The 13124-nt window shown below is 37.1% G+C and overlaps 1 protein-coding gene across 1 annotated transcript in view; it reads right to left on the bottom strand.

The window, feature by feature from the left end:
• Window positions 1-5049: 5049 nt before the first annotated feature.
• The window catches only part of COG3 (component of oligomeric golgi complex 3), a 68843-nt gene continuing 60768 nt past the window's right edge, over window positions 5050-13124 (bottom strand). Inside the window, exons 23-25 of the mRNA XM_044669391.1 lie at window positions 9502-9629; window positions 8627-8725; window positions 5050-6874 (exon numbers count right to left, since the gene is read on the bottom strand). Coding sequence (XP_044525326.1) covers window positions 6845-6874; window positions 8627-8725; window positions 9502-9629 — 257 coding nt within the window. The 3' untranslated portion in view covers window positions 5050-6844. The remainder of the gene's footprint in view (window positions 6875-8626; window positions 8726-9501; window positions 9630-13124) is intronic.

Genomic DNA, 13124 nt, shown 5'->3' with positions numbered 1-13124 from the left:
TTACATTCAATTTTACCACAGTATATCAGTCTCTGTGTACAGAGTTCTTCTGGCTCTGCTCCTTTCGCTCTGCATCAGTTCCCGGAGGTCTCTCCAGTTCGCCTGGAACTTCTCCAGTTTATTATTCCTTTTAGCACAATAGTATTCCATCACCCGCATATTGAGGCTTTTTTTAAAGATGTTTTTGAGTATGAAAAGCCTTTCCTGGGACTAGCTCTGATCAGCATCCTTTCTGATAAGATCTATTAATGAGAATCCCTTGATTGGGAAAAATAGCTAACAACAATCACCATCTCTCAGAGGGCTACCTGAGGGCTGTGTAGTTTCTGCAAAGATGTTTTTTTGGAAACATGCATTACAGAAAGCCCCTTGAGCTCTTTGTGAAGTAGCAAAGAACTGGAAAAATTGAAGGATCACAGAGGAGCCAGAAGGGACCTCTCATCCAACCTCTTTGTTTTACCAATTAGGAAACTCAATCCCTGAATGGCGAGTGACTTGTAGGCAGTAAGCATCAGGAGACTGGGTTTGGAAATCCCAGACCTGGAGCTACTGTGGGCTCCTTTAAATCATGCTACTTTTCCCTAGAGGCCCATTGACTGGGGAATGGCTAAACAAATTATGGTATGTGAATTTAATAGAACATTCTTGTGTAGTAAGAAATGATGGATCGAGAAGCACTGAACTATTTCCACAACTTGCTGCAAGGTGAAGGAAGCAGAACCAGGAAGCCAATATACACAATGACCACAACGATATAAGTAGAAAGATCAAGAATCCCAAACTAAATTCGGTGTAATAATGACCAAGCTTGCCCAGAAGAGATGAGAAAAGGGACCTCTCTCCTTTCCTTACAAAGGGACAGAGGTAGTTAATGTTGCCTACTTGGAAACAAGTCAGTTAGTTTTGTTGAAGAGTTTTTTTTGTTCTTATTTTTTATTAGAAGGGATGGCCTTTTGAAGAGGGACATATTAAGAAAGGAAAGTGTTGTAAAAACAAAAGATGTACACATTGAAAGTTTCCTCATGGAATTCTAGGGAAAATAAAAGCAGAAAAGAAAAAAAGCAGAGAATACCAAGGACTGTTGAGAAGTTTATGGATTTTGAGATTTTCCTTTCCATGTTACTAAGGACAGAAGTTAATGGAGTAATAGCTCTAGGAGCTTTTATGGAGCCCCTGATTGTTTACCATTCTGATGGTAATCAAGGAGGACAACATGGACATCAAAGTTATAACACTTTTGGTATATGTAGCAAGTCCTTTCACATTAACCTATAATTCCCTAGACCCAGGCATTCTTGACCAGAGAACCTGGGAATCATAGCATGAATCACTTTAGATAGAAGTTTTTTCATGCTTCTCTGACATCATCATATTTATTTCTTACAACATAGTAATAATTCATTGGCATCTCTGGGTCAAAGAGGATGGACAAAAAATTTTCATCAAATTGTTTTCTTAAATCCAAACTGCTTTCCAAAATGATCGTACTAATTCACAGATTCTCCAGCAGTACATTAGTGTATGTCTTTCCATAATCTCTTCATCATTAACCATTCACACCTTTTGTGATTTGTAAATTTGCTAAGTGTGAAATAAAGCCTCAGAGTCACTTTGATTAGGGATTTAGGGCATTCTTTCAAATGACTGTGAACTGTTTGCAATTCTACTTTTAAGATTTTTCATAACCTTTGGCTACTTCTATTAAAAATGGCTTTTGGTGCATAGATACATACATAAGTAGTTATCTGCATATCTCGGACATCAAAACTCAGTAGGCAATTTATGCAAAGCTCTCTTCTCCCCATTCCTCTTCTTAAAGGCATTAATTTTGTTTTGCAAAAGATCTCTAGTTCCACGAAATCAAGATTATTTAATTTTTTGCAATTGCCTCTATTCCTTATTTAATTAAAAACTTAAGATCATTTCTCAATAAATCAAACCAGTGACAAGCACATAAGTATGATATAAATGCTAAACAATGTTATTATTATAGGTATCCTTCCACATCACAGGAGTTGGAGGTGTGAAATACCCTCCACCCCACCCCAATGATCTGTAAAATTTGTGTAAAATTGCTGTAAACATGCTCAGCATCCCCAAACTAAAACTGTAGTTCTTTTGCTACAAATTTAATTTTAAGAGAAAAAAATTATGTAGCTGTTCATTCATGTTACTAAACAGTAAAATACATACTCTATGGGTAATATTACATGTTTATGCATCTATGAGTTACAAAACTTAAGATATCTTTATATTTCTAGCTTTTGTGTGTTTTCTGCTGGCTTTCTCATTCTTTTCAAACTTTTTTCTTATTCTAACTCTAAAAAAGAAATTGTGTATATGGTATTAACAGATAAAATATGTTCATATTATATACTAGGCATGTTTTATGCATTTCTAAGTTTTTAAACATTTTTGTGTCATTTATTGGCTTTCACATATTGTCTGAAACTTTCATAAAACTCCCCCCAAAATTCCCATTTCTTATGTTAACCCCACAATATTTTGAAACCGTGATGGGGAAAGAAAGGATCACTGTATTATTAAAGAATTCATTCCCCTAACCATAGCTGTGAAAAATATAAGCTCTACTAATCACTTTTAATGAAACAATCTTTAATATCTAAGTCACAATCATTTTGTATTTATTATAGAACATGGCATACAATGTTGGTCTAAGCCTAATTTCTGTCAGTATGCTTTCTAGTTTTTCTAGAAATTCTTATCATAGAGGAAGTTCTTTGTTACACTCTTTATGTCTGGGAGTCTACTGAAATGCTGGATCGAGTGCCATTTATTTCTGATTCTTCCTTGTCTAGGCTGTTCCATTGTTCCTACTATATTTCTTAACCCACACTAAATGGTTTTGATGACTTCTGCTTTATAATAATATAATAAATAAAATTGAATAACTATAATTATGTATAACTTGTATACTAAAGATGCTAATTCCTTTTCATTTCCCCCCTTTTCATTATTTCCCTTAATATTTTAGATATCCTGTTGTTCCAAATAAATTTTGTTAATATTTTATCTAGCTCTGTAAAGTGATCCTGGGGACCAAGATGGCAGAATAAGACAGAAGCTCACCTGAGCTCTCCCAAACTCCCCTCCAAAAAACATTAAAAATAATGCCTCAAAACTAAATGTAGAGTGGTAGAACCAACAAAATGATGGACTTTCTATCCCAAGATAATTTTGAAGGTGTACTGGAGAGGTCTGTCTCACTGAGGGGACAGTGGAGTTTAAGGCAGGCAGCTTAAGCCAGCTAGCAGCAAGGTCCCCCGATCAAGCCATGTGTCAGACTGGGGGGAGGAAGGGAGAACGCTCAATCAGCAACAGCAACTATTGGAGTCCTCTGCCCACAGACAGTAAGGGGACTGGACAACTGCCAAGAGACTACAGGGAACACTGTGCTGACACGAAGTGCAGGACTCTCCTACATTATCCAAATGGGGATCTGGGTCACAGAACCAGGGTTGTAGTCCCAGGGTGAAGAAAAGCATTAGCACACTAGAATGCACTGCCACAAGGAGCAAGGACTCTCATCACAATTCCATTGAAGAAGGATACTTGTGGTCACTCAGAGCAGTGGCCTTATCTCTCCTTAGATCATACTACTTTGGCAAAACTTTTCAGTTTTCACTTGCAGGTCCCCAGAATTAATACTGAAAAGAGCAACATGAATGTCCCCTCCCAAATCAGAAGCAAAGCCCAACTTTAATATAAAACTAAGAAACAGGCTAGGAAAAGGAGCAAAACAAACAAGCAAAAAAGAACCTGACTATAGAAAGTTACTGTGTTAATAGGAATGATCAAAACCCAAATTCACAAGAGGACAATAATCAAAACAGTTACATGTGAAATGTTCAAGAAAATGTGAAATGGTGCCAGGCCCAAAAAGAACTCCTGAAAGAGCTCAAAAAAGATTTTTAAAAGTAAATAAAAGAGGTAGAAGAAAAAAATTGGAAAAGCTATTAACTCCATGAGATATCAAGAAACAATAAAACAAAATCAAAAGAATGAAAAAGTAGCTCTGAAAAATATTCCTCAGTTAATTTAAATGACATAGTATTGAATCTGTAAATTACCTTTGGCAATATCTTCATTTTATTACTTTCTGCACTGCCCTGTCATGAACAGTGACTATTCCCCCAGTTATTTAAGCTGTTCATTACTTCTTTAAGAGACATTTTGGAACTACATACAGGTACTACGTACATTTTAATAGACTGACTTCCCAAATACTTTCCACATTTTATAGTTGTCTTGAAGATGTTATTTCCCATTCCCTTTTTACAGATGAGGGAAATGAGGTTGTGAGGCCTCCAACAGAGCTAGTAGGCAACAGAGCCAGGACTTGAACTAACTCCAAAGCTGCCTTTCCATCCACTACAGCATACTGCCCAGATGTGTGTAGTCTACTGAGAATGGAAAATGAGTTCTGTGAGGATTGCTTCTAACTACCAAATTTTTGCCTTTCATTTCTTTACTTTGAGCTCCAGTATCACTATTCAGGTTCCCTTCATGTCACACGTAACAATATGGCACACAGGTACAAAAGCTAAGACAGATGACATCTCCACAGCTGGGGTTCTGCATCTCTATTCATCTCAGGTTCCAAAACTAGAATTCCTCAGGCACCATCCAGGGCTCCCATCCCTGAACAGCAAGTTCAGATTCTTTCTGCTTCCAGCTAAGCCCACACACCTTGCTGATTTTTGTGAGACAATTACAGAAGATGTAGTTTCACAGACTTATAATATCAGAGAAGAAAATACAATTTTGCTTTTATTGCTACTATTAAAAAAGCTGAATTTTCAATGCAATTAGCTATACTGCCACTACTTGAAAAAATGGCTGTCTTGCTAACAAAAAAAAAAAAAAATTAAACTGCCTTAATTAAGACTGCAGATATCTCTAGTACTATCTTTCCATTACAATCATCTTGTCAGAAGAATTTGAAGACACAAATAAAGGAGTTGGACAAGTTAAGAAGCAAAATCTTTATTTTTTAGAAAATCCACATTTATTAAAAACTGCAAGTTCCTAGCCAGATAATATAAAGCATTTTAAATTAATCATTTAAAAGTATATACACTATCTGTATAAGTAAACACTTGAAACTGTACAGATTTAAACAAATATTCATTTAGCAAATGTCTGATTATGACTATTCAGCACTTTGTGAGGTGTTTTGAATATTTCAGAAATGAAAACTTCAAAACACAAAAATGAGTGCTGCTAAACATTTTGACCCTTAAGAGCACACCCTTTCTTCTGTACAAGTAATTAAATCAGTCATAGTACACTATACAGCAATCATGCCCTCATTTCTCTTGGAAAAGGCTATTAAAAAAAACAAATATACATATATTGTACAAAATGGATATTTTACAGTCTATATTCTTAACATATATTTATAACAAGTGGAAGAATAAATACATCTTCCCCCATAGTTCATTTAAGAGAACAAGCCTGAGCAATTCTCAACCTCCCTTCTTAAAAGTCAGTTAATCAAGCAAACCCTACGACAAATGTAAACTGACTTGAAAAACAGATGAGCTGCTGCACATAAGCAACATCAGGATGTGTAACATCTCTACACAATGAGCAGGAGCCACAAAAGGCGTGCAAAATGCCGTGCTTAAGTCACTGTACAAAGAGGGACAGCGATCAGCCGCACATCAGGGTCTACTCACATGCCAGAGCCCTGCTCAGTGCTTCATCTCTGGACAAATGTTTGAATATCCCTAAAAAAGCTTCTTTTTGTATCTTCCTCCAAGCAGGCCATATCTGCTACCCAACTCTGGTTACAAATACAAACTAAATCACCAGCTATGCTTTTGTAAAAATTCGTAGATGTGCATCATTTCTTTTATGATCCCTGACATACAGCAGTGAGTTTTAAAGCGTTCATCATCCATCTCCATCTTCCTTATCCCCTTTACCCAGATTGATTCCATTGAAAGAGAGCTGTGGATTCAAGTCACGTGACTCTAAAGCTCATGAAAGCATTCGCTCCTGAGGGGCTGCTCAGCCTGAAGTTGGTGTGTGCTGGGATGCGGAACCCCGAGTGCTCCCAGAGAAGAGCCTTCCCAAGCACAAGACGCTTTAATTGGTACTTGCAGCTCACAAACACCTGCAATTGTGCCCTACAGATTTTCATTAGAGATACTTTCCATGCCCATTATGAGATAGCAGCAGTTCTCGCCTCTCTCTCGCTCTCCACTAAGGCAATCCAAAGAGCAGAGATCCCAGGGTCTGCTTGCAGGACCTGCTTCAATTAAACTATTTTACATTAAACATAGAAAGAGAAGTCCCTGAATTCTAAGGAAAGCAGACTGTGCTCGCAGAAACATCCCATCTTTGCTACAAAGTGTAAGAATCATGACATGAACACAGCGTATGAACAGCATTTCTGGGAGCTTGTTCAACAATGTCTAACACTTTAGACAACCAAGAAGCTTTCTAATTAACTTCGTACTACTCCTAACTAGTAACCTACTTTCATTGCACATATTTTCTCCAGGAATCATTTCACTGCATGTCCACAGATTAACTTCTAATAGTTACATGTCTCAGAGCCATTTTAATAACATTAGGCCGTACCCAATGTTCACAAGTCAGTCTTTGGCATTTTAGGTATTTTTTATCCTTTGCTTAGATTAATTCTGTAATCAATGCTAAGAATCATAGAGGATTTTTAAGTCGTCTGTGGGCCCTGAGGGATCTCCCCACAAAACCTCTCAATATCCTGCAGGCCGCGTGGGTGACTCCTTAGCCCTGCTCCAGCCTCCTGGCATACCTTCTACATCTGTTTTCAACAGTCTCAGAGACTTGGTTATTTGGACACCGACAGCAGTAAATTCACCTGAAAAGCAAAGTGAGAGGACATATGAGCTGTTATACAATCATGGTGATTCTTTAGGATGCAGAAATGGTACAGAAGAAAGCCTTGTCAAGACTGAGGAAGAATGCTGGCATTCACACAGTGACCACAGCAACAGTGGTGATGTGGGATACCAGACAATTATGTAGTGTGGAGACTTGGTTGCTGGTTCAAAAAGCTTAATGAAAAGGTACAGAAAAACAAATGCATAGATATAACTGACAGAATCCAAAAATACAGAACCAATTATCTCGTTTCATACAACAAACAGATTCTTGAAAAACTGGATGCAAACTGAATTTTACAAACACATCAAAAATTTATTTTTTTAAACCTGCTGTGAATTATTCTATAAAAGCAAATAATTCTTTTATTGTTGAGTTGTTTTCAATCATCTCTTGACAAACATATTAGTTTCCCATTTTCTTCTCCAGCTCATTTTACAATGAAGAAACTGAGGCAAACAGGGTTAAGTGACTTGCCCAGGGTCCTACAGCTAGGAAGTGTCTGAGGTCAGGTTTGAACTCATTAAACAAGCCCAATACTTCTTCATTGAACCACCTAGCTGCTCAAATCACATTCTAATAGATTAGTATTTTTCATATGAAGTTCTCATTTAAAATAAGGCACAGATATTCAGCTAGATGGGGACTGAAAAATATGGGAAATGAGAAAGTAGCAAAGTCATTTTAAAAGACTATAGATCAGGGGAAACTGACATTTCCCAAAAAAAGGGGGAAAAGCTCAGACAGCTCAGGGAGACATTGAATTAATGTGGCTTGCTGTTGCTCTCAAATGACTCCCTCAACCCCCCTTTTTCCTCCAATCACTATAGTGCTTATTAGCCACACAAATCATTCGGTATTTAACATCTATTTCCTGGTACCTTTTCCTTGGGCATATTTCACAGATAGCACACCAAGATTAGTTCAGTGGATCAAATGTTGGACCAGAAATCAGAAAGACCCCATGGCAAGCCACTTAGTCTCTGTCTGCCTCAATTTTCCTCATATGCAAAATGTGTGTGAGGTTCCATGAAATGGGTTTTGCAAAATTCTCTGCAAAAATTAAAGCACTACAAAATGCTGAGCTATTACTATTGTTGTTACAGTTATGTTGCTGGTTAGAGCTCCAAAGACTGAAAATTTTACATAAAGAGGTAGAATAATAGATCAAGAGAAACACACAGACACAGACACAGAGTATATATACAGAGAGAGAGAGAGAGAGAGAGAGAGAGAGAGAGAGAGAGAGAGAGAGAGAGAGAGAGAATAACAGAGAGAGAGACAGAGACACATATAGGCATGGATATAGCTATATACAAATGTAACTACTAGAATTTATAACAGTGACAATAGGAAACACATTCTAAAGTAATTGGCTTGCTTTTAGTTTAATCACTCTGAAATCAAAGGCTTCTAGCATCCATGATTTGAGAAAGCTAGTTCAGTTCCTTGGCTCATTCTAGCTGGCATTTCCAAAGACAGATGGGTTTCATCCAGAACACAGTTGTCATTTTAATTGGATCCTTACCCCATTTAAAACTTATCACAATCTCAAATAGGCAAAGATAATCCAAAATTTTAATTTTCTCATCAGAATAGACAAAATGACCAAATATAACAAAAATAAAACCTAGATTACTCAAAACAAATAAGAACATGATCAACACAAGTGAAATAAAATATACTCTAAAATAATATTCTGATGACCATGTATCATCTCAAAGCTTACCTGTTCCATGGAAGGGCAAGCTATGATCTGGATATCTTCACTGCTGAATTCTTCTTTTAACAAAGCATGAAGTTTCTGGAATACTTGCTGAATATTATTCTTAGAAAGAAGGAAATATATTAAATGAGGCACCAAAAAATACAAACAATTGCTTAATGAAGCAATTAGAACATCAAATCTTAATGAAATTTGCCATAACATGTAGGGATAAGCGTATCTTTCTCTCACAGGATCATTACACAAGATATCCAATATGCACTCAACATTTCAGGTGATATGTTAGCACAAACCTGGACAAGCTTGTCAGGTTATGTTTACTGTAAAAACTAAATTATGGCAAGCCCTGCAATCTCAAAGAATATTGTAGAGTACAGTAGCAATTCCTTACATAAAATGCAATATCCAGACATAAAATATCTTGGAAATAAACCAAAGTCTTAGAGAAAGATATGAGCCTAGTACTGAACTAGGAGAAATGAATTTTAATTTTGTGCTGACATATAATCCTTCTGTAGTCACAGCAAACAATCTGATGATACTATTCACCAGTAAAATAGGGAGATAATTCATAATATTGCATTGTCATATCTCTTTTCTTGTTTAATTTTCTTTAATTTCCATTTTCAAAGTCCAAAGATAAGAACCTAAAAAATGAGGTAAGAATGGGAAGGATGTAGTCAATAGGCCTAGAAAACGTGGCTAGATAGATGCTGGCCAGGCAAACATTCCAAGCATCACAGTCTTTTAGTAATCAATTTTACTAAGGTACCAATCATATCAATGTTTTATAGTACTTTAAAGTGGAAAAATGATACATGTTGAAATTAAATACCAAGAAACTAGACTATATTCATGCAAAACATGGTAATACTTACCCTAACAGGTTTAAACAGGATGAATTCTGTATCTTTATTGGATAAGTACAGTGACATACTTCTCAACGTCAATGGTAGCTTTGTTTTTATTGTTTTGTAGGCACCAGACACTAGGTCATTGACTTTGACTAGAAAGAAGTTAACTTTTGATTATTAACACAAAGAAAAAATGAAAACATAAGCATTTCACTTCAAAAGGAAAAAAAATACCAAAAGAAGGGTCTTGCATGGCTCAGTTCTATTTCTCTTGCTTATTTTCTCTTATAATTTTCAATCAGAAGTCTCACATCACTCTAACTACAACTCTGATAAAACAAACAATGAGTCTTCCGGATTAAGATGGCTGCAGAGTAGAAGCAGGGCGCTTATCTCTCCTAACCCACCTACACATAACACCTCAAAAGGACACAAAAACCAAATCCAGTCAGATAAATTAAGGGACCCCACAATAGGGTACAGCATTGAAGGTACATGGGATTTAGGCATTTCCACACTATAGGGGTGAAATAGTTCTCACTAAAACACAAGTTGATCAATCTCTCCCCCCCCCCCCAATACCTTCAGTGCCAAAGCCAGTGCACAAGAGTTAGAACAAGCTTGGGGCATTCATTAAGTTCTTGGCAGCTACCTGCGACCACCAAGGGCTGGCTCGTGAGAGCAGCAAGACCTAAGACCCCAAGGGGTTAAAGAACGTAGACCCTGAATGCAGACCTTGAACACAGACCTTGGGCAGGGACCTAGTGTGGAGGGGTGTCTGACTGTGGAAGCAGCACACTGAGGCTCTTAAAGGAGCCTCAGGCAGAGTAGCAAGCAAGGGAACCACCAGGAGGCTTGACCCTGAGAACAGCTAGACTTGACACCCCAGGAGCCTAAAGAGCGCAGACCTTGGGCACGAGGATAAAGCTGAGAAGGACAGCACTGCACTGTGATTCAGACAAAAACTGCTCCACAGCTCGATAGACAGAGAGCCTGCCTGCCTCACCCAGACTTCTGACTGAGAAAGAAAAACAGCATAATAATAATGGGAAGCAATGGCCAAGAACTACCCAAGAGAAAGAACAAGAAGAAAGCTTTAACATTCAATAACTTTTACATAGAAAAAATCCAAACCACAGCAGAGGAGGATAAACAAGTAATCACATCCAAACCTTCCCAAAAAAATGAAAATTGTTCACAAGCTCTTAAAGAGTTCAAATCTGAGATCATGAGAAAGATGGAAGAGATTTGGCAAGAAAAGTGGGAAATAGCTCAAAAGGAAATTAACAGTTTAAAAGTCAGAAACTCCCAATTGGAGAAAGATGCCCCCAAAGCAAAAGAATTGATAAGCAAATTAGAGACCAAAATTAAACAGCTGGAAAACAGGATAGACCAAACCGAAAAGGAAAATCAAAAAGGTTATAGCAGAAAACTAATCTCTAAAGACCAGAATTGGGCAAGTAGAAGCCAATGATCTCCCAAGACAGCAAGAACTAATAAAGCAAAGTCAAAAGACTGACAAAATAGAAGGAAACATGAAATATCTCACTGAGAGGATGACAGATCAAGAAAACAGGTCTAGAAGAGACAATCTGAGAATCATTGGTCTTCCTGAAAAAGGAGAAATTAATAGAAATTTGGACACCATACTACAAGAAATTATCCAAGAAAACTGTCCTAATGTTCTTCAACAAGAGGGCAAAATAGACATTGAAAGGATCCATAGATCACCCTCTATACTAAGCCCTGAAAAGACAACCCCCAGGAATATAATTGCCAAATTCAAGAGCTTCCAAGTTAAAGAAAAAATATTACAAGAAGCCAGAAAGAGACAATTCAGATATAAAGGAGCACCATTCAGGATCACACAGAATCTGGAAGCCTACATACTAAAAAACCGCAAGGCTTGATATATGATATTCAGAAAGGCAAGAGAACTGGGTCTACAACCAAGGATCACATACCCATCAAAATTGACTATATACTTCCAGAGGAAAGTATAGACATTCAACAAGATAGAAGATTTCCAAGTAGTTGCACAGAAAAGATCAGGACTAAATGGAAAGTTTGATATCCAACCACAAAAACCAAGAGAAATATGAAAAGGTAAATAAGAGAGGGGAAAAATGAAAACTCTTATTTTTTTTTTAATTTTTTAAACCCTTAACTTCTGTGTATTGACTTATAGGTGGAAGATTGGTAAGGGTAGGCAATGGGGGTCAAGTGACTTGCCCAGGGTCACACAGCTGGGAAGTGTCTGAGGCCGGATTTGAACCTAGGACCTCCTGTCTCTAGGCCTGGCTCTCAATCCACTGAGCTACCCAGCTTCTTTAAGGGCTTCAATAAGATCAAATTATTTGTACTCCTGTGTGGAGAAATGTTATGTGTAATTTTCAAAAACTGTATTCACTATTATAGTAATTAAAAGAATTATTCATAGGGAGAGGTTGGAGTACTAAATGGTCTAAGATGATATGGGGGCGAAAAAAGAGGGGAGGGGAATAGTAGATGGCACCAAGAGAAATTTGAATGAATAAGAAAAATGGGATATTCTATACCACACAAAGAGGGCATTGGAGGGGATGAATACTATTATAAGAAGGAGAGGAAGAGAGCATTAATAGGTAATAACCTTACTCTCGGCGGAATTAATCCTGAGAGGAAAGAGTAGCTATATCCACTGGAATATAGAATTCTATCTAACCCTATGGAGAAAGTCAGAAGGGATAAACCAAGGGGAGCAGGGGAGTGAGGAGGTCAAAAAAGGGAGGGGAGGAGAGAAGGGAGGGAATTCATTAGGCCTTAAAAAATAAAAAGAGGGGAACAAAAAGGGAGGAGGTGGAAAGGGAAGTAAACTAAGGGAGGGGGGATAAGGGGGACTGACTTAAAACAAACAAGGAAGCAAAATAAGACCAAAGGTGGCAAAAGTGCTGGCTGACCAAAAAGGAGACACAGAACCAAAGTACTTTCTTTGCATGTTCAAAACTTGTTAATTGTTTTGTTCTGCCTTGTTAAACTATGGATTTGGGGTTGTGCTTTTAGCCTTCACTGGGTTATATTTATAATTTTTTAAACAATTTTTAAAGAAGTACCATATACACAGTCAGCAGCAGCAGAGGCTACTGACAAAAAAAATTCTGAGAGCTTGTATATCTTACAATTCTATAATTAGGTTAAGCTCCTCTCTAATGATAGGTTCAGAACTTTTTTTTATATTTTTATTGATGCCAAGGTATGCTTTGTTAGCACTGCTTTATCCAAAAAAAAAAAAAAGTCCTTACTTAAAAAGAAATGCAACTTGCTAGAACAAGAAGAGAACTAACTAAGCCTCTGTAATGATATCACACTGATACTGTCACAAGCTTCACTAGGTTTCCAATCTAAGGCAAGATCACCTCTGCTTTGATAGGAGAATCTTATCACAGTGAAAAGAACATTAATTCAATAATGCATCAAGCCTTTGGGTACAGTTACACTAACTATGGCTATTTACCAGTTTCTAGCTGATTTTATTTTTTAAAAAAGTGTTTACTATACTCATGTTAAATGTACTTTCATAGAATTCAGCTCACAAAATAAACAGCTAAAAAACTAATTTCTCCCAGTAAGTCCTATATATGACTAAACACCATGGTTAAAAGCAGCAA

This window comes from Gracilinanus agilis, chromosome 3 (genome assembly GCF_016433145.1).
Source record: "Gracilinanus agilis isolate LMUSP501 chromosome 3, AgileGrace, whole genome shotgun sequence".
Lineage (NCBI taxonomy): Eukaryota > Metazoa > Chordata > Mammalia > Didelphimorphia > Didelphidae > Gracilinanus > Gracilinanus agilis.
The sequence above is the reverse complement of the archived record's forward strand: the minus strand, read 5'-3'. Positions and strand labels throughout refer to the sequence as shown.